General features: G+C 38.2%; 1 protein-coding gene across 10 annotated transcripts in view; it reads left to right on the top strand.

Moving 5' to 3' along the window:
• The window catches only part of agap1 (ArfGAP with GTPase domain, ankyrin repeat and PH domain 1), a 158,502-nt gene that overhangs the window by 69,028 nt on the left and 66,974 nt on the right, over positions 1-22,500 (top strand). For all 10 annotated transcript variants that reach the window (XM_088074725.1, XM_088074724.1, XM_088074718.1 and 7 more), the window contains 6 exons: positions 630-715; positions 3,048-3,189; positions 6,079-6,213; positions 15,660-15,787; positions 17,165-17,320; positions 18,413-18,505. In XM_088074725.1, coding sequence (XP_087930851.1) covers positions 630-715; positions 3,048-3,189; positions 6,079-6,213; positions 15,660-15,787; positions 17,165-17,320; positions 18,413-18,505 — 740 coding nt within the window. The remainder of the gene's footprint in view (positions 1-629; positions 716-3,047; positions 3,190-6,078; positions 6,214-15,659; positions 15,788-17,164; positions 17,321-18,412; positions 18,506-22,500) is intronic.

The following is a 22,500-nucleotide window of genomic DNA, read 5'->3' as shown; positions in this document are numbered from 1 at the left end:
CTTTAAACCCTTTGAAACCTGAGAAAATTTGTTTGGTTTCTCCAAAAAAATCAAATGAAAAAGGAAAAGATGCCCTTTTTTAATTTACATTATGTCAGAAATTAATGAAAAATGAATCAGGAAAACGTCCAGAGAACCACCGCCATATTTAGGTTTTAAAATTTTATTTTTTGCAAATATTCAGTTCATTTTCTTGTTTTTTTTCTCATATTTTCAGGAGATTTTTGTCATTATTTACATCATTATTTTACATTATTTTCATGGTTTGTTTTTTAATAATTTCTCTGGTTATTTTCTCGTTTTTTATGTTTTCTTTTTTGTTGTTTTCGTGGTTATTTGCTTATAAGTTGTTTTTTTGAAATTTCGTACTAATTTTGAGTAATTTCTTATCATTGGTGCTTTGAGGGAAATCATGCAGATCGGCTCGGCGTTCAAAGGGTTAACGTTCTTCTTAGATCATTTTAATCATCATAAATCTTCACTCCCATCACCATTCACCTCATCGATCAGTGATCAGTGATCAGTCATTGATTGATCAGCTGTAGCTCAGACAGTCGTGCTCATCGTGTTGCCGTCTGTCCTCTGTCCTCTGTCCTTTGTCCTCTGACGGCGGCTGCTGTGTCCTGCAGGAGGACGCTTCAAGAAGGAGATCGTGGTGGACGGTCAGAGTCACCTGCTGCTCATCAGAGACGAAGGAGGCCCCCCGGAGGCGCAGGTCGGTACTGCACCTGCACGCCCGGAAACTTCATTTCTACTTTTTATGCATAAATTATTTTCTAGTTTCTGAAATTAGTTTCTTCTGTTTTTCCAAAGACGGTCTTTACATTTCATCTCCTTCTGTCTTTTATTCCCACTTTTTATTTCCATATTTATCCAAAAGAGACGGGATTTGTCAAATCAATCATTTATGACAAAAAAATTTGAAATCTAAAATTAAATAATCCCAAAATCCTAAAAAAATAGATATAAAAAAAATCTTTTTAAATAAAAAAAATCTAAAGAAAAAAAAATTATATAAAGACAAATATTTTACCTAAATAAAAAAAACAGCAAAAATTATAAAAAAAACCCAAATAATCTTTAAAAAATATCTAAAGAAAATAAACAATAAATTAATGATCACCAAATGTCTTTCATACACACACACACACACATTTATATCCTTTTTTTGTTGTTGAAAATATAGAAAATAATACGTTTTGTACACTATTGATAAAAAATTTATAAAAAATTCACATCAAAATAAATATATCAATAAGTTGATAATCCCAAAATATGTGAAGTGCACAGACAATAATAGTTTTTTTATTTGTTGATTGAAGTTGAAGAGAAAAGGATGAAATGAGAGCACCGTATACGGTCTATAAAATAATAACGGTCTATAAAATAATAATGTTATATAAAATAATAACGTTATATAAATGTGTTCATATCCGTTTCTTGTCTGATGGACAGACAGTGGAGGTTTTGGAGGTTTTGGGGGTTTTGGGGTTTGGGAGGTTTTGGGGGTTTGGGAGGTTTTGGGGGTTTTGGGGGTTTGGGAGGTTTTCGGGGTTTTCGGTGTCTTTGCGTGCCGGCGAGGATGAAAGTGGGTCAGCTTTTTATCAAAGTGACCAAATGGAGTTTTTAATGTGAGTCGAGACAGAAGGCGGATGAATAATTCAGTCGTTTTCTTGCTGCTCTTCGTGTCCGTCGCTGCTGCTGCTGCTTTGTTTTCTTTCAAAAAAAGAGAAAAAAGGCGTCTCAATAAGACACGGCCAAAAATCATCAAGAGATTCGTGAAAGCTGACCAGAAAATTCGCTGAAAATAACCAACAAAAGTAAAAAAAAAACAACAAGAAAATGACCCCCAAAAAACAACATTTTAAAAATGTACTTTCTTTCTTTAACATTATTTTTAAATAAATTATTATAATGATAAAGGACATCATTTTATGGCCTTTTAATTTGCTTTAATACTTTATTTTATTTTTATTTTTTGAATCAAACCAATAAGCCAGGAAACCTGGAGTTTATTTAGAGACATAATTATCTGGTGAAATGAGTCTGAATGCTGCATGAATGAACTGACGCTGATCTGCTCCCAGAAAAATTCAAATCAGTTTCAAAAATAATTCAAAGGAAAAGCAGGTCCTCAGAAATAAAGTATAAACAGGAAGCAGGAACCGTGACGAAAGAAATAAAAACGTTTAGCAGGAAAAATGGTTTCCACGGTGACAAAAACAGTTGCCAATTAATTTTCTGACTAATCAACTAATTGTTTCAGCTGCACTTGTTTGTTTTTTATTTGTGTGGAAAAAAAGTTAATTTGTAATGAATTTATCTCACAAAGGTAATAAAGTAAAACGTGTGAAAGTAATGGAGTAAAAAGTGTGAAAGTAATGGAGTAAAAAGTGTGAAAGTAATGGAGTAAAAAGTAGAGATGGAAAGTTACATGAGATTCTGAAAGTCAAGTTATTTAAAAGTATCCTCAGATTTGTACTTTAGTAAATGTACTTAGTTACATTTCAGCTCCGGTCACACAGGAACTGAAATTATTAAGTATATTAATTTATATTTATATTAATTATGTATAAATATAAATATTTTACGTATATAGTAGTCGTATTTTTTGTGCCCTGAAATTTAATAATTGATAAATTACTCTGAAACGTGATCTAAAGTTGATTAAATGATTTTATTGCATTTTTTAATTTTTCCTCAAATATCAAATAATTATTATTATTATTATTATTAATTATCTTATTATTATTATTATTATTATTATTATTATTATTTTTGTTTTTATTGTTATTGTTATTATTATTATTATTATTATTATTATTATTATTATTATTATTATTATTTTGTAAATTTTTCTCTCACTAAAGAGAAAAGCAAAAACAAGAAAACAAATCCTGGATAGCAGCAAAAATGTAGTTTTTTTTATTTTTGGGCCTTTTTTCATCACTCTGTCTGAATAAATGTATATTAAAATCTGTGTGTGTGTGTGTGTGTGTGTGTGTGTGTGTGTGTGTGTGTGTGTGTGTGTGTGTGTGTGTGTGTAGTTTGCCTTGTGGGTGGCCGCTGTGATCTTTGTCTTCAGTCTGGAGGACGAGATCAGTTTCCAGACCGTCTATCACTACTTCAGCCGCCTCGCCAACTACAGGAACGCCGCCGACCTGCCGCTCGTCCTGGTCGGCACGCAAGGTACACACACACACACACACACACACACACACACACACACACACACACACACACACACACACACACACACACACACACATTGTGTCCATGTCCTCCTCGGACACGCTGGGTGTCTGTGTGAGTCTCTGCTGCCTCCTGGTGGACTCTGCTGGACTCTGCTGGTCTCACTGGTCACGTCTGCAGGTTTTCTGGACTCTTTAAATGTGCAGAGTTAGTTTCAGCTGAGCTGTGTTTGTAAAATGATTTTGATGATTTTTTTAAGTAGAAAACATTTAGATTTTAGTTGAATATTCATGTTAAAAATATTTTAAAAAATGGATGTTGGATCCAAACTGTTGATAAATATCTCAGAATAATAAAGAAATCCATAAGTAAAAAAGTATGTGGAGCTCAGAGACAATAATGCATCAGAAATAGTTTAAATAAATCTTAAGAAAACAAAATTGTACCTGAATCAAAAAAAATAAATCAAATGAAAATAAAATAGATATTACTGAGAAAATAATCCCTAAATAGGTGAGGTAGAGAGACAGTAATGTGTCATATATGTTATTAAAAAATCTCAAATAAATTTTAAAACAGAAGAAAATTTTCTGATGAAAAAAAATAATTCAAAATCACATCAGAATAATTAAAAAAATTAAACAATAAGCCGTCCTGAAATATGTGTGCAGAGACAATAATGCCAAAAGATTTCTATTTAAAAATAAGCAAATAAACTTTAAAAGATATCTTAAGAAAAAATAAATATTGTTTGATTTAAAAAAAATCAAATCAAAATAATAAAGAAATTATTGAATTAATAATCCAAAAATAGATGAATTAGAAAGACAATAATGTATTAAAGATGTAAAAAAAAAAACTACAATATTTTTAAAAAAATAAAAAAAATGTTCTTGAAAATCTGAAATCACATTAAAATAATAAAGAAATCAAAATAAAGTAAATAGTCCCAAAATATGTGAAGTGCAAAGATAATTATGAATCAAATATAGTTAAAAACTAGCAAGTAATTTTCAAAAAATGTAAGGAAAAAAAATATATTTCACCCGATTTAAAAGAAAATAATAATTAAAAATAAGTCAAAATAATAATAAAGAAATTATTGACTAATTAAACCCAAAATGAGTGAAGTAGAATATATGTTAAACAAAAAATCCTAAATAATGTTAAAAAATCTTCAAAGAAGAAATATGTTTTTCCTTTGTTGCCTGATTTTAAAAAAAAAAAAGTTAAAATCACATCAGCATAATTCAGAAACAAAAAGTAAATAATCCAAAAGTATGTGAAATATACAGACAATAGTGCATTCATTTTTGAATCTGGATGTAACAAATAATTAAACTCAGATCAAAATAATGAAGAACTCAATCAGTAAATAATCCTAAAATATATGAAGTACAGAGACAAAAATGCATCAATAATATTTTAATTAATTAATGAATTTCTGAAAATATCTGCAGAAATAAAGAAATATTAAACTTCATTAAAAATAATAAAAATGATAAATCACTTAAAAATGAATACAGAATAAATTAATTAATTAATAATCACTAAATTATACAGTGGCTGGAAAATAATTCATCAAAAATAAATTATTTGGGGGAATAAATAAAATCTTAAATAATTAAGAAAAATACCGTAACTGATTTTAAAAAATCACGAAAAATCAAAGCTTAAAGTTTTATTCTCTTTCTCTGCAGCAGTGCGTTGTGAAACGGCCCCTGAAGGGCCACAGAGCAGTGTGCAGTGACACACGTGAGCAGCAGAGGGCGCCAGCGCATCACTAAAGTTTCTGCAGACGCTTCGTTTTCCACATGAAAATCTTTATTATCCTTCAATCTGCTGACGGTTTCCTACATTCATCAGTTATTCACCTGGTCCATCATTTCATTTAATAAAAATTCTAATTTTAGTTTTGCATTGAAAATATCACCAAAGTTTCCAGATTTCTTCCTTTTCTAATTTTTATATTTCCAACGAGAACACTGACCTCTAAACAACCTTATTAATTCAATATGATTTTACAATCCAAAGAATAAACTCGTGTATTTTTCAGGGTTACCGTGGATCCTAAAAATGTCTCAAATGACATTTAATCCGTTTATCTAAAGATAAATCCTTCATGTCTGCAAAATGTCTCAAATCAGTCTTAGTTGTGTTTCTATGATTTTTTTCTGACATTTTATTATAAAAGCTGATGCTTTAAGCGGCAATTCTTCATCAACAAAAAATAAAATAAAATAAAAACTCACATAACAAAACATAACTTCATATAACAAATTTAAATTGGTCTTAAATTAACTAATTTAATTGACTCTAAACACCAAAAATCCAACATTTGTTAAAAAGAATAAATAAATAAATACATAATAATAATATATATTTCTTTTTTTTTTTTTTTTTTTACAATCTTCAGCATTTTGGAGGGGCATTTTTTTGTTAGTTTTTTCTTCTTTTTCTTGTTTTTTTTTTAGCTTATTTTGGGGTCATTTTCTTGTAATTTTACTTATTTCTTGTGTTGTTTAGTCACTCATTGCCTTCAGAAAATGGAGGAAATCTTCAAGAAAATGTCCATAAAACTATTTTTGTAACTGTTTTAATTACATGTTTAAAATCAGGAGAAAACAGTGTTGTGGTACAAATACATCAATATATAAATATATATTTATGTATGAATGTTTTACTTTTCTGTCTTTTTTGATGCTTATTTTTGAGTGATTTTCTTGGGATTTTTTACTAATTTCTTGTCCTGTAAAATGGCTCATTGCCCGTGTTTTTGCAGTTTTCTGCATTTTTAAAGGGTTAAATGAGTAAAGAATAAGTGATTTGGTTTGTATGGAGAAAAAAAAATGAACAGACTCGTTTTTTTTTCGTTTCTCCTCGAAGACGCCATCAGCTCAGCCAACCCGAGAGTGATCGACGACAGCCGAGCCCGAAAACTCTCCAACGACCTCAAACGCTGCACGTACTACGAGACCTGCGCCACCTACGGCCTCAACGTGGAGCGAGTCTTCCAGGACGGTGAGTGTGCGGCCGCTCGGCGGTCAGGGAGTCCGGCGACGGTCCTCTGGGAAGGTGACATTCCCGCGGCCGGCCGCTCTTAATCACACATCAATTAAGAACCAAATGGAGCCGCTCGGCTATTGAGCTCCGACTGAGCAGCAGTTAAGTTTTATCAGAGCGGAGGGAGGAGGGAGGAGGGGGGGTTCATAAAAGAGCCGGACATTACAGCAGGAGGAGGAGGAGGAGGAGGAGGAGACGGTCCAGAGTCCTCACGGTCCTGACTGACCCACTGCGGACAGACCGAGGCGGGTTCGAAAGTTTGACCTTCAAATTCACCGTTGGTAGAAAAGTTTGTGAGACTTGATTGTCATTGTTCAGAGGGACTGCGGCCTGCAGCTCGTTCATCAGCACGGCTTTACCGTATTAAAACTCACGACACTGCACAATTATCAGCTTCGCTAAATTTGGTATTTCGGGGGTCTCGAGCTGGTGGAAGTGTTTCAGCAGCGTCCGCAGCACGTTTCACCCCACGCTGTGAAACATGGAGGCATCGTAACACCCCGAAACCAAAAAAAGCCTCGCAGCCAAACCCGAAACCCAACAGGAAGTCGGCCGTTTCGCCCCCGGCGTGCGTGCAGGTCCGAGGACCGTTCGTCACCGCTCAGCAAATGTTTTGAAAAAATGTGAATGTTTCGATGAAGTACAAGCAATGGTGTCCGAATGCAGGTCGAATATTTCAATGTTTGAATGGAGCGCGTTAAAGGAGACACTTTCAATGACCCAGGTCAATTTTCAAAAACTTTCAAGGCCTTGATTTTCCCCTGAATTCAAGGACCTTCGGTGATTTCAAGGACCTCTGGGATCAAAGTACAGACGGAACGAAATGATGATGTCATCAAGGGATCAATGAAATTAACAGACAGCGCGGCGTGGCGAGGACGCTCTGGACGAAAGGACGAGGGCTTTGTCTCATTTCTCTCACAAAAAAACATAAAAACAGACAAAAAAGAGACAAAATGACCGAAAAAGACAAAAAATATCTTTAAAATCCCGCACAAATTATCCTCAGAGACAAAAAACAACTACAAAAAGTGACAAGACAACTAAAGAGACTGAAAATGACCTAAAAAGACAGATTGATCTTTAAAAAAAGACAAATTTACCTCAAAGAGACAAAAACAACAAAAAAGAGAAAGAAAATGTTCCTAAAATACCAAAAACTATCTTTAATAACCCCACAATTCCTACAAAGACACAAAACTGCAGAAAGAGACACAAAACTACCGAACAGATTCAGCCCCCGTCTGAAGAACGACCGTCTTCGTCCCGCGTTCGTTACCACGTGTACTCTGTGAAGTTACTTTTATGTGGGGATTACTGTGGTATTTTTACTCTGTTGACATGCGATACACAGATGTGATTCTGCGGTCTATAATCTATCGGTGTCTGCAGGGGCATGTCTTAGTGTGACTGTTAAAGGGTTAATAAGAGAGCGTGGGGTCAAAGGTCAACGCCACCGATCCAGGAGCAGCAAACGAACGAGCTTGAGGCCGAGAAGTTCAGCTCTTCAGCGTCTCCGTGAACCCGGCGGCTCGTTTTCGATCCTCTTCGGAGCGCGTTAACGAGAGGAGAGCAGCTAATGAAGCGGCAGGTCGGCAGGCGCGGGGTTAACGGCTGTAATCAGAGGAGGAACGGACAACGCGGACTCGGCGGATAATTAACGGAGCCGCAGCGAGTCGGCCGCCCTCCGGCTCCGTCTGCGCCTCAGTTCGATGTTCAGCAGGTCAAAGTTTTATCTTCAACAGAACAGGAAACATTTTCAGCTTTGATTTTAATGATGAAACTATGAAACATACAGAAGTCAGACTCGTCAAAACCCAAAAAATTAACACGGTCAGAAGAGAGACGCACTCAGGCCGTCTGCTGCAGATAAGAAAAGGAGACACCCAAAATCACCAAATTTCAGCTTGAATTTAGAGTTTCGGTGTGTCAGATTTCGGGAATTAAGTGACGTGTAGCGGTGAGGATTCCCTCAAAGAGACACGAGATCCCAAAAAAGTCACAAAACTATTTAGAAAAAAAACAAACGAAATGATGTCAGACACAGAACAACGACAAACGGACACGAAATAACTACAAAAGGAGGCAAACTTCACAAAGAGGCACAAAACAACAAAAACCGTGAAACTATCGTTAAAAACTGGGCAAAGCCACAAAAAAGAGACGGAAAACGACCGAAAGACACCAAACGCTCTTTAAAATACACAAAGTGACCTCGGAGAGCCGAGCTCGTGATGGACCCCTGCAGCTGTTGTTACTGAGTTTGTCCTGAGGGGGGCAGCACAGCAGCAGCACAGCAGCACACAGCAGCAGCACAGCAGCACACAGCAGCACACAGCACAGCACAGCAACACACAGCAGCAGCACAGCAACACACAGCAGCAGCACAGCAACACACAGCAGCAGCACAGCAACACACAGCAGCACACAGCAGCAGCACAGCAGAACACAGCAGCATACAGCAGCAAAGCAGCACACAGCAGCACACAGCAGCAGCACAGCAACACACAGCAGCAGCACAGCAACACACAGCAGCAGCACAGCAGCACACAGCAGCACACAGCAGCAGCACAGCAGAACACAGCAGCACACAGCAGCACAGCAGCACACAGCAGCACACAGCAGCACAGCAGCAGCACACAGCAGCACAGCAGCATACAGCAGCATACAGCAGCAAAGCAGCACACAGCAGCATACAGCAGCACACAGCAGCATAGAGCAGCAAAGCAGCACACAGCAGCACAGCAGCATACAGCAGCAAAGTATCACAAAGCAGCACCACAGCAGCATACAGCAGCAAAGCAGCACACAGCAGCAGCACATCAGCATACAGCAGCACAGCAGCACGCAGCAGCATAGAGCAGCAAAGCAGCACAGCAGCACACAGCAGCATACAGCAGCAACACAGCAGCACAGCAGCAAAGCAGCACAGCAGCACAGCAGCACAGCAGCATACAGCAGCACAGCAGCATACAGCAGCACAGCAGCATACAGCAGCACAGCAGCATACAGCAGCACAGCAGCATACAGCAGCAGCACGTGAAGAACAAGAAAAGATCATCACTGTTAATATAACTTTAACTGATCACAAAAAACAAGAAGACGAAGAAGAAGAGCAGCAGATCCTGGAAACATGAATGAACGCAGCTCAGATACTGGCAGCAGATCATAACACTGTGTGTGTGTGTGTGTGTGTGTGTGTGTGTGTGTGTGTGTGTGTGTGTGTGTTCTCGGCCCAGGAGGAAGCTCTCCACACTAAACGCTGCCTTATTATCCTCTTAATTATTCCACTGTGTGTGTGTGTGTGTCAGTGTGACTGTGTCTGTGTGTGTGTGTGTGTGTGTGTGTGTGTGTGTGTGTGTGTGTGTGTGTGTGACAGTGTCTCCTTGTGTTTTTCTCATCATTATCCCAAATTAATCAGTTTTTTAATCATCCAGCAGAACGATGAGTTTAATGTTTTCTGTCGACGCCCGAAACTCGACAGCAGCCTGCAGCGATCTGTCTGTGTCTGTGTGTGTGTGTGTGTGTGTGTGTGTGTGTGTGTGTGTGTGTGTGTGTTATTGTTTGTGTGTTTGTATTATTTTAGTGATTTATTTTTAATTATCGACGATATGTTTGTGTTCGAAAAGATTCAAGTTTTTTGTTTGTTCTGAAGATTTTGATGGTGTTTATCTGTCTGTGTGTGTGTGTGTGTGTGTGTGTGTGTGTGTGTGTGTGTGTGTGTGTGTGCTGCATCAATAGTTTTATAGTGTCTGTCTGTTGTGTGTAACTCAGTGTGTATCTACAATATCAGTGTGTGTATGATTTAGTGTATCGAGGTGTGTGTGAGGAGTGTGTGTTTTTGTGTATATTGTGTATCATTTGGTGTACCTTGATGTGTTTGACTATAACTCGTGTGTGTGTGTGTGTGTGTGTGTGTGTGTGAGATGATGCGATGCTTCTGACCAATTAGAGGCAGGCGAGTGTTTTAAGTGGCTGAAGGCCGAGAGCCGAGCGCCGTCATTACTGAAGTCCTCGCCGCAAATTAAGGTCACGCTAAGAACTAATTAAAGAAAGAGAGAGAGAGTGTGTGTGTGTGTGTGTGTGTGTGTGTGGTTTACCCGAATGCATTGTCTGTTACAGGAACACACAGAAATACACATCAACACACACACTAAAACAAAGCTAAACACATACACACAAACACTAATAGTTAATATAAGCATTCACACACACACACACACACACACTGTTGATACACACTGTGTTAAACACATGACAACTAACAAACGATTACACACACATACTGATGATTATTAATACTATTACTATTACCTACTACTTCTGATACTCCTCCTCATCCTCCTCCTCCTCTTCCTCCTCCTCCTCCTCCTCCTCCTCCTCCTCCTCGTCTCTCTCCACCAAACACAAAAATTGTCATGACGACGTTTCAGCCAATTAATTTTAACACTAAATGTTGTGGTCACTCATGCAACTTCCACCTCGGTGTGTGTGTGTGTGTGTGTGTGTGTGTGTGTGTGTGTGTGTGTGTGTGTGTGTGTGTGTGTGTGTGTGAGTGTGCGCGCAGCTGCTGTAACTCATCACAGCCTTTATTACAACACACACACACACACACACACACACACTGTCATCATGTCAAATTAGTGCGAATCAGCGTTTCCTCACTGGCAGCCTCTGCGTCTTGTTGCCGTGGCGATGCAGCTGATTATGAAGCTGAATATGAGCAGACGTTATTGAAGCCCCGCCCCCCGCCGGCCGGCCCGATCGATGGCCCGATAAGGTCGCCGACGTGTGCGTGATCAATACACACGCTTCTTCATAAATTGTGATTTCATTCGCCATCGACAGATTTTTCAAATCTGTCTGAAACAACAAGAATCAGAAATCTATTGATCATATTCATAAAAATGTGATTCGATCAGACTCCAATAACAAACTGAACTTCATGTGAACTTACATGTAGAATTATATTATATATTTAATATCATAAATCATGAGAGAAAATGGACACAAAGTTAAATAGTTTAAAGATTCAAACAGGAAAATATATATGAATATGCATAATTTATTGTATAGAGGTCTCAATTAAAATGGCTTAAAGCTCAAGGTGATGTTTAAATATCACTTTAAAAAAAAATCCCCAAAATATTTACATTTAACAAACTGGAACCAGATAATTTTTTTGGCATTTTAGTTTTAAAATTACTCAAATCTGTCTAAAAAAAACAAAAAACAATCATCAGTATTATATTTATAGTAGTATTATATTATAAATATATTTCCCTTCAGTCTGACTTGACTTATTTTTAAACATATAATCATAAATAAATAATAATAATAAATTCAAATATAAACAAACTAATTTCTTACAATTTGCGGAAGACTTTATGCCAAGATGCTCGTTGATCAGTGATGGCGCTCCAGGTTTCAAAGGGTTAAACACTTCTCTTTACTGTATTTACTGCAGTAGATTTACCCAGTTATAAATGTTCAGAGAAGCTTTTTTTTTTCTCAAAAACCTGGTTTAAAATCATCCGTACATTTAAAAAAACAATCTGACAATATTTAATAATCTGAAACCAGCTCGTTTTTTTACATTTTCGCTCAAAAACTTCCTCGAAAAGATCAGAACAGTCATCATTGCAAAGGTTGAGAAATATCCTCCAAAAAACCTGTAATTACTTCCAAAATATTCTCAATTAATCGCTCAAAATGTTCACTTAGATTCAAACTGCCGAGATTTTCATTTAATTTAACACTAAATCACACGTGAACCCGACACGGTTTCACAACATTAAAACGGATCATACAATACACCTTTTTCTGTGGTTCTCTTTGTTGGAGGCGCCGTGTGTGTGTGTGTGTGTGTGTGTGTGTGTGTGTGTGTGTGTGTGTGTGTGTGTGTGTGTGTGTGTGTGTGTGTGTGTGTGTGTCTCTCTCACATGTGATGGGGAGTGAAGCGTCGTCCGGTCGGGGGGGAGTGACCTCTGTGTGAGGGATGGAGGGAGGAGGAGGAGGGTGACAGCGCCGCGCTCCCTCGTCCATCAGAGCGCTAATTTAATTAGCTTAATTACACCGACATGAGCCCCTCAACACACACACACACACACACACACACACACACACACACACTCTCTCTCCTCTCTAAGCATGTCAGAGTGCAGATGCAGGGCGCTTCGTTAGCACACGCTAACGAGCTGAGATGACCACGCGCTCCCACGATCACACAGAGACGATGGAAACATTCACGCAGAACAAAAAACACGACTGAGCGTTTCTCAGGTTCACGAGCACACGCAGCGCGGCCGCCGTCCGCGGGGTTAAAACTGACAAACGGGTTTGATATGGAGTCAAACAGCAGGTGACCTTTGACCTGACCTCAGAAACGGGCTCTAAATACCGCCTGCACGCCGAGTCTGGTCACGTCTGACCAAACGCATCGATGAGCTCGGCGTGCTGCGTTCAAAGAATCAAAACAAAGCCGTCTTTTACTTTAAAATCAAAGTTATTAACATATTAAAAAAGACACCTGAACAGTGTAACACTGTATTTGAAGAATCTGTGATGTAAAAATAAGAAAAGTCAGTTTTAGAAGTGTTAAAAAATGGAAATGTTGGTGACAGTTGAACATATTCATTCCCTGAGATTTTAATTATTTATCATTTTATTCAAAAATGATTTTGCATGAAACTAAAATCAAAGTCTTTCAGTTAAAAAAAAGAAAAAAAGTTAAGCATCTGAACCAGGTCATAAAAAATTTCACCAAATTTGTGACATTTGTACAAATTATTGATGGGTTGAGTACGCTATATTTGAAGAATTGTCAGTTTTATAAAAAATTATTATTTCATACGAAACAGAAACTAAGTCTTACAATTTAAAACAAAAGTATTGAACATCAAAACATCAGTGTCGGCAGTGTCTGGACACCAGATTTTTGGAAATTTAAACTGTGTTGATGAGCAAGTATGAAGAATATTAAAAAAATGTTGTTTTTCCAAAAATGTTTCCTCTCCAAAAAAGTCTTGCAGTTTTGAAACAAAGAGACTCTAAAAAAATATTTAGACAGATTTTGATTTGAAAAGCTCGACATTAAGGGTTTGTTTTGCAGTTACATGAAATGGTAACTTTTTAAACATTTTTACTCATTTTAATGGCAGTGAGACTTAAATGCGGCTTATTAACAGAACGCACGAACACATCCGTCCGCTCGTATCCGCGGCTCGTATCCGCGGAGCTTCAGCCTCTACAGTGAAACTCTGCAGAGTCAGCTTCACCCCCCTCCACCTCCACCCTCGTCTTTATGTCCCGCCCGGGTGGTGCAGCCCCGTCATAAATCTGATCAAAGGGGAGACGTTTCCATTAGAAGAAAATGGCAGCTTCTCGGAGCAGAACCGAGATTGATGGATAAAGTTAAATTGCATTAACCGAGCAGTTTAAACATTTAGCGCGGCCTTATCATAACTGTTCTTAACACTTAAAGTAATATACAGCCTGCCAGGTGCGGCGCAGGTGCACGCTCACATGTATGTGAGCCTCCTATTGGTCCGTCCCCGGCTGGACTTTCAGCCACATTAACGTTAAAATAAGTCGAAACCAAAGCGTGGAGCGATAACAGCCGAGTGTTTGAGGAGCTGAAGTGGAGACCGGAGAGACTTTTAGAGACTCCATTATCTCTGTTCCAATAAACACAGGCCCTTTGTTTCATGCGCTCACAGATGAAGCCATTGTTTTAATTGGGGCTCGTTAAAGCCCCCCGGCTTCGTTAATGAGGAGCCGGTCGTAAACATTTACCTCCAGGTGACTCGGGGCCGAGCCAAGGGCAGCGACAACGAGAGAGAGAGGAGAAGAAACTCGGAGATGTTGTTTTAAAGATTAAAAGAACAAAAAGAGACAAACGAAACAACCTGGACATGTTTGCACATTGATTATTTCAACTAACAACAAGTTTGATCTAATTTGAGTACAACATTTATATTTACACAAGACACCAAAAAGTCTACGTTTTCAGCCTAATGATTAGAAACAACGTGCTGCAAAAGGCTTGAAATCAACTTAATGAAAAACAAAGAACAACAAAGTACAAAACATTGTTAAAAAGCAAAAATGTTCTTACATCAATAGATAAAAAACGAACTGAAGTATGAAATGTAACTAACAGGTTTTATGACTTCAGACAGATGCTCATTATTTTACCTCCAAATCTCTGTTTGGCCACACCCCTTTTTGGCAACACCATCACCTTGTATTGGTCAATTGCAAAAATATTTTGGGGCCATGCTTTAACTGCTTAATTTAAAATATCCACAAAATTTGATGACGTTCCGACAAACTCTCATTGACTCGTAGTCACATTTCGCACCGGGACAATGCACATTTGTGGAACTGGTGGCGCCCCCTATTGGTCGATTTCAAAATAATTTTACACACTTAATTCAAAATTGTTATAAAAAGGTATCCTACAATTTATAGTCTGATTTGTGTTCTGTCATGCCCCTTTTTATTTGATTTTATTTTATGTTTTTTATGCATTTGTAGCTCCCCTAGTGGTGAATTTTAATGAAACTTTAATGGTATGTTTTTAGTACTTCTTTGAACATATCCTGCGAATTTCACCACAATTGGCTTAATGGTTAAGGATTAAGGTCTATTTATGTGTTTAGCCACGCCCCTTTTAAAGTTTATCATTTCATTGGTAAATTTCAATATTTTCAACATGCAATGAGATATCCACAAGTTTTTGATAACTTTTGATAAACTTGGTCTGGTGATAATCCACAAAAAAATTGGTATAGACCAGACCTATGGTTTAGGAGGAGATAAATTTAAAAAAAATCAAAAGTCCTGTGATTCTTGACTCTTTTGAAAGAGTAAATCAGAAATCGGAGATACGATTTTTCAAAGTTGACCTTTAGTGCCCCCAACTGGCAGATTTGGGTTACATTTCTTGAGCTGCATTTTTACACAACTTCCGGTCATTGGTGAAAATGACATGTTTACAGTGTAGCGTCTCGCAGAAAAATAATAAAAAATAATAAAATATAAATAATAATAAAAATAATAAATCAGCCAAAAAAATGTTTAAAAAGTTATGTAATTTGTCTTAAATTCAAAATGACTGATTCAAAAAATCAGTCATTTTTCCTGCTTTTTGGGGGAAGATTTTACAGGTTTTTATACGCTTTTAGAAAATCACTAAACCGAATAAATAACTAACAATCAATAAAGAAAGACGTTAACATTCTTTGAGTTAGGCGGGATTTGTATGATGTTTTCACACAGATGGGTATATGGTCCTTTATTTTTAAATCTGTGCAGCTCCGTCATTGATCGCTGGTATCCACTTTGGATTATCTGATCATTTTGACAACTTTCTCACGTGACGTTGTGTTTGTGTTTTCCAGTCGCCCAGAAGATCGTGGCCACCAGGAAGAAGCAGCAGCTGTCCATCGGGCCGTGCAAGTCGCTGCCCAACTCACCGAGTCACTCGTCTGTCTGCGCCACACAAGTGTCCGCCGTCCACATCAGCCAGGTCAGAGACGCCAACACAGGCTTAAAAACAGTGGGAACTAAAATGAGCGTGGGTAGTTCAAGTGCTTAAATAATTACGGGTCGTTCGGGAACTAAAATGAGCGTGAGGCGTTTGAGAACTAAATTTGAGCACGGGGCTCTGGAGAAGTTAGATAAATAGTAAATCTACAGCGCTGAAATAAAATGGGTGGTAAAGACGTCAAATATCATTCTGGTGACTGGGAACTAAAATGAGCATGGGGCGTTCAAGACATAAAATAATAGTCGGAGTTCAGGTACTTCAATAAGACGGGCATTTGGGAACTAAATTTGAACACAGTGTTTTGGAGTGGGACATTGAAGAAGTAAACAAATTACAGGATGTTTGGGAACTAAATTTGTCCATGGACATTCAAGAAGATTAATAATCTTGGGGCATAAGGGAACTAAACTGAGAGGGAGGGCGTTCAGGAATTTAAATGACAGCAGGGTGTTTAGGAAGTAAAATAATTTTGTGGCGTTTGGGAACCAACATGAGCATGGGTCAGTCAGACATAAAATAACAGTGGCATGTGCATTTATAATGATGGGGCTAAAGGGAACTAAATGAGATGGAGGGTGTTTAGGAAGTAGAATAATTGTGTGGCGTTTGGGAATTAAATGAAAGAAAGGTGTTCAAGAATTGCACTCATGTGGGTGTTTGGGAACTAAATTTGAACATTGGGTATTTGGGGAAGTAAAATTATTGTGAGATGTTTGGGAACTTAAGAGGACTGGCTAATTCTGGAGCTTTCAGCCTTCTCCCATGGCCTTCAACAACTGATTTAAACTCCTTTTGCTGATGAAGACGAGAATTTGTTTTGAAAGATCTGAAAAAAAAGCTTGAAAAGTATGTTGATTTAACATTTATTTTGAAATTGACTCTTAATCTAAACGTGATGATGACACAAAAACATTCAAACACACATTCGATACGAACGTGTGAATCCTGCGAGGTGTCGTTCTGCACATTAACCCCGCGTGTGAGAGTGTAACAGCGAGCTGCTCAGCTCTTCGATCTTCATCCTTCAATCCTGCATCGATTCCTCATTAAAAAGCCATCGCTCAGCGAGTCTGAGCAGCGCCGCCGCCCCCGAGAGTCCTGTTTATCTTCCCGCCGCCTCCACAGAGCGGCCCTCTGTGCATCCTCAGCTCACTGATTACTGCCGAGTGTCCGCCACCTCGGGGACGCCTTTTTACACTGATGAGACGTCCAACACGTTATGCATTCACACGCAACCTAATAAAGACATTTAACCAAAATTATTCACAAATACTAAAATAAAAAAACTATTTATATTCGATTTTTTATTCATAAACCCGCAGCAGGAACTAAAATGTCCCTCCTCTGTCCTCACAGACGAGTAACGGCGGCGGCAGTCTGAGCGACTACTCGTCGTCGGTGCCGTCCACGCCCAGCACCAGCCAGAAGGAGCTCCGCATCGACGTGCCGCAGACCACCAACACGCCCACGCCCGTCCGGAAGCAGTCCAAACGCCGCTCCAACCTCTTCACCGTGAGTCCTTTTTTTCATAAAAACACTGAAGTTTTGACAAACACATTTTGAAGAAATGTACAAGTTTCCCAAAAGTTGTACAAAACAACACAAACTGATTGTTCCGTCTGTGAAACGTTAAAATATTTCATCCTGGAATTTGACAGTTTTTTGTTTTGATAAAACTCGAAAGATCATTTTTTGTTCCAGGTAAGATGCTAACTAACGTTAGCTAGTGATAGCATCGTGTGCTAAGTTAGATAAGGTTAGCAATGAAAGACGCCTTAATATTAGTATTATTATTAATATTATTGATATTATTATGAAATGATGAATAAAAACACCTGCGTTTGTTCCAGGTAAGATGCTAACTAACGTTGGCTAATGCTAGCTTTGAGTGCTTAGCGTCAGCTAACGTTTATTCTGACAATTGGGTTGAAAAATTCTCTCTTCCAAGAAAAAAGAAACAAAAACTCAAGTAAAGCACAAACACTTTAACGCTAACTTTAGTATAAATATATCTCGTGACAACGTAAAGATCTTTTAGACGCAGACATTTTTGGGCTAAAGTTTGATGCGTTTGGTGGATGACGGCTTGTTTTTCAGTTTCAAGTAGACTAACTTTATTGTCACTATTTTGAGGGTCAGACAACAATAAACCAGATTCAGGTAGCACTTCCTGAGGAATAAAAATGTTTAAAACTTACAAAAGCGACATATGATGACTTGAGAAATGTACTTTTTTCTAAAATGTCGTCAATTCATGCCAACGTCTTTTGGCTGGATGATTATTAAAAACTTGGAACATTTTTTTGTTCCAAATTTTCTCGTTCAAGCTCGGGAAAGAAGGCAGAATATTTTTATCTGTATTTTTATATTGTTATTGTTGAAGCCTGAGCTGTGAAATCATTTTTAATCCCCGCAATGACACGAAATGTGATGAGTTATTTCATTGCTGCGGTCACGTTGTGTGCACGGCACCAAAATAAAGAAACCAGTCGCAAGAATCACAAACAGGTGACACGTTTCCTGAGCGGATGAGTCAGAGCCACATGTTGAAGAGGGCTCCGAGCGCACATAATAACGTCTGTTTTTTGGGTTTTTGATCCACAGTCGAGGAAGGCGAGCGAGCCGGACAAGGACAAGAAAGGCCTGGAGGCTCGCGCCGACAGCATCGGCAGCGGGCGCGCCATCCCCATCAAACAGGTGAGACTTCCCGCGTGACGCCGCGGCCTTGATTAACAAAAAAATCACACACTTAACTTCAATTAGAGCGCGGGGCTCTCCCGGGTCCTCCGAGCAGACCATTAGGAGCCGGAGAGGGACTCCTCCTCCTCTGCCTCTGTTCCTCCGCTTCATCTCCCGCTCCGAGCCTCTCAAAGACGCGCTTTGATGGCGCCGCGCCTTTAAAGGAGCCACAGAAGAAGAAGGAGAGCAGAGGATGAAGAAGATGAAGAAGAACACCTCCGTCAGCGTCCCCGCTGCGGCGGCGCGCGCAGCACCTGAAATGGCTCTTAATTTGACGGAAACGGGCTCCACTCGTGTTGAGGAGGAGGAGGAGGAGGAGGAGGAGGAGGAGGAGGAGGGCAGTCGGGGGGGGGTGAGGTGGCGCTTTCTCCCGACAAGCAAAATCAGGCAATTAGCGAGCAGTAATCGCGGCCTCTTGTGTCGTCGCCGCGGCCTCGTTTGTAATCTGCTAATGAACAAATCGCAGCTGTGATTAGAGGAGAGAGTGTGTGTGTGTGTGTGTGTGTGTGTGTGTGTGTGTGTGTGTGTGTGTGTGTGTGTGTGTGTGTGTGTGTGTGTGTGTGTGTTCGGGGTCGTCGTCCTCCTCGTGCACTCGCTGCAGAGCGGGACGGTAATTGGTGCTGCAGCTCCCAGCGGCTTCTTCCAAAAACCTCCAAAAAGTCAGGACATTTGCAAAGAGGAATTTCCAGGCCTGGAAATGTTTTGCAAAACTAAATATTTGCCATAAAAGTTTTGGAAAAGTCCTGGAATTGTTTCACAAACCTGTGTAATAGCACACTGTGTGTTTAAGGACCATCACACGTTTGAAAATTCAACAGTAATTTCTGTTTTTGCAGTTCTGACTAATAAATGTGTCATTTTTAAAGGAAAAAAAAACATTTTATTATTAAAAAAAGATAAATGTTGTTAAAGGAAAAAAATCCTGAAACATTTTTAAAGAAAATTGCCAAAATCTGAAAAAACCTGCCAAATTTATTTCTTTAAAAAAATTGATCAAAAAAATTAAAAATAAAACATTGAAGAACAGAATATCACCATTTTTTTGAAGGAAAAGAAAAGAAAAGTCTTTTTTTTTTCTTTAAAAATGACCCAAAATTTTGAAAGAATATATTTGGACACATTTTTTTCTATTAAATCACCGATTATATTTATACAGTTTTAAAAAAGAAAGAAATTCACTGAAATGTTAACTTTAAAAATCACCATTTTTTAAAAGAAAGACCAAATTGCCAAAATGTTTTCTTATAAAACTTCAAAAAATGATTAAAAAAATAGAATATTAAGAAAAATAAATTCTCCCAAAAAATCATGAAAATTTGAAAAACAACAAAACAAAACAAGTCCAGTTTGCCAAAATTTGTTCCTATAAAATTGCTAAAAATGATTTATAAAAGTAAAAGCATTTTTTGTAAAGAAAAGAAATTCACCAAAATAAAGTAAAATAAGTAACCAAAAAACTTTTCCTATAAAATCGTTAAAAATGTTTAAAAAGTGATCTTTTTAAATTACTGAACAATCTAGTGTTTAATTGACTTTACTTGACAGTCCAGTACATGCTCAAGGCGGTTATAGTATTTGTACAAACTTTGGATAATGAGAGTATTTTAAGTATCAGTTTGATCGCGCAGCGTGCAGTTAGCGTGTCGCGCTCCGTGTGTCTGAACGTCTGGTCGAGTTCATGGCGGGAGACAAAAAGGTGACACGGAGAGTCTCGTTAAGTGTGAACGCCGAGTGCAAATGGAGCGTTAATGGGAAAAAGGTGAATGTGGAGTGTAATCGAGTCTTTACAAAACACACTCAGAGCCTCATTAGGGAGCAGGTCTGCGGCGGCGACGTCGAGGAGCGGGCGGGCGAGGCGAGGCGACCACAGGGAACCATCAAATCAATTAACATCCAGGAAAAAAATACAACACGGAGGACGCCGGCTGCCTCACAGCGCTGCCTCCTCTGCTTTATTCTGCCGTGGGCCGGGGGGTTTACAAGAGTGTCGCTCTTTATTAGCATGAATGTAATCAGCCGAGCTGCTCCAGAGCAGGTTTTCACTCCGAAAAACACCCAAATGTGACACTAAAGCTCCGTTTATGGCCCCTATAAAACCCCCAAAATCTTAAACATGAAGTCAAATCAAACGTCCTCAAATCCAGTGGTGCAAAGGTACTAAATACATTTACAAAAGTACTCCAGTCTACTTCAGTTTGGAGCCACACATCAGTGCTGCTGATACTTTTAATCCACGTTTCTACTGCGCTGATTTCTCTGACAGCTACGGCAACGTTATACACTGTATGTAAAAATACAGTGCTGGAATGTAACTAAGATTAGAAATACATTTACTCGAGTACTGTACACAGAGTAGTTTTGGTGGTTTTAAACCTGAAAAAAACCTTTTTTCTTTTTCCTTTTTTTTTGACAAACAAAAATTGCCAATAATAAATAAATAAATAACACTTTTCTTTCTCGAAAAATGGGATCTTAATTAAAAAAGAATTCCAAAATCTTTTCATGTAAAATTGCCAAAAAATAGAATAAATAGAAATCCAAAAGAGAAAAGAGAAAAAAAAAGCCAAAATGTTTTCTTTAAAATCACAATTCCTTTCAAGAAAAAGAAAATCACCCAAAAAATTTAATCAAAAACCACCAAAAATGTTTGAAGGGGAAAAAAATGCCAAAGATTTCAAAAGAAAAAGAATATCGCCCAAATCTTTTCTTTAAAATTAGTAATATAGTTTTAACAGTTTTGGTATTTTTCAACCTGAACCATAATTTCCCGGATTTATTCCGGCATGAAGGCATCGGCAATGAACCGATTATTATTTGGTGGTCTGAGGTCAAAACATGTTTTTGGCCATAACTCAAGAATTCATACGCCAGTTATGATAAAATTTCACACAAATGTCTAACGGGATAAAGTGATGACGTTTGAAAGCCAAAGGGTCAAAGGTCAACAGTGACATCATCATGTTTTCGGCGTCATATTTCAGAAACATTTGGTCAGACACTAAATTGAACTTCAAAGATGATTATTTAGTCATATTTTGCTCAGATTTTCGGAGAAATTCTCTTAAACTGTGAATTAAAATTGAGCTGATGGTTTATCAGTTTGGTCGCCGGCTGCTGATGATCGCCGCGTACGTCTGAGGAAGGACGCGGCCGAGTCGATGACCTAACAGAGTCCGACACCTGCCGGAGAGATTAGCGGCGTCACGTTCTCAGCACAGCAGCGTTCAGTCACGATTCCCGTCGTCACAACACCGAAGCTGCCCGCTGTCTTATTAACGTTTTCAACCTGCTGCCTTTCTTTTCCTGTCAAATCTGCAAATTAATCACTGAACTCAAAACACGAGGACAGTCTGTCTGCGTATCGCTCTGACTTTTTACACCATTTAAAATTTCTGCTTCTTTCGCTGGATTTTCTGTCGATTTTTTTGAGAACAAAATATTAAAATACGAGAAAAATGACCTAAAAAGAAAAAAAGAAAATGACCAGGAAGAATATTAGTAAAAAAGTGCAAGAAAATCACCTGAAATAATAAAAAAAAAAACCTGCCTTTAGTTTACTATCAAATCTGCGTATGAATCAGTGAAATCGAATATGAGGATTAGAGTGTGAATAAAAGGAAAAATCTGTCTGATTATCAAAGTCCATTGACTTTTTTATCTATTTAAAATTTCAGTTTCTTTTGCTGGACTTTGGTTTTTGAAAAAGAATACAAGAAAGATTACCTGGAAAAAAGTTTTAAAAAGTACAAAAGTAAAACATTTTTTAAAGAGTACAAGAGAATAACCTGAAAAAAATGTAATATTTATATAAATATTCTAACAACGCAAACAAACGACAAATCAAATCTGTGTGTTAATCCCAAAAACCAAAGTATGAGGACGAGTGTGAGGCGGAGCTGAGGATCTGCCGCTCCGCCAGCTCCAGACTTCTTCTTCTGTTTGTTCTTACCTCG

This window comes from Plectropomus leopardus, chromosome 24 (assembly GCF_026936395.1).
Source record: "Plectropomus leopardus strain MGB_pleo_1.0 chromosome 24, ASM2693639v1, whole genome shotgun sequence".
In the NCBI taxonomy this organism is placed as follows: domain Eukaryota; kingdom Metazoa; phylum Chordata; class Actinopteri; order Perciformes; family Serranidae; genus Plectropomus; species Plectropomus leopardus.
The sequence above is the reverse complement of the archived record's forward strand: the minus strand, read 5'-3'. Positions and strand labels throughout refer to the sequence as shown.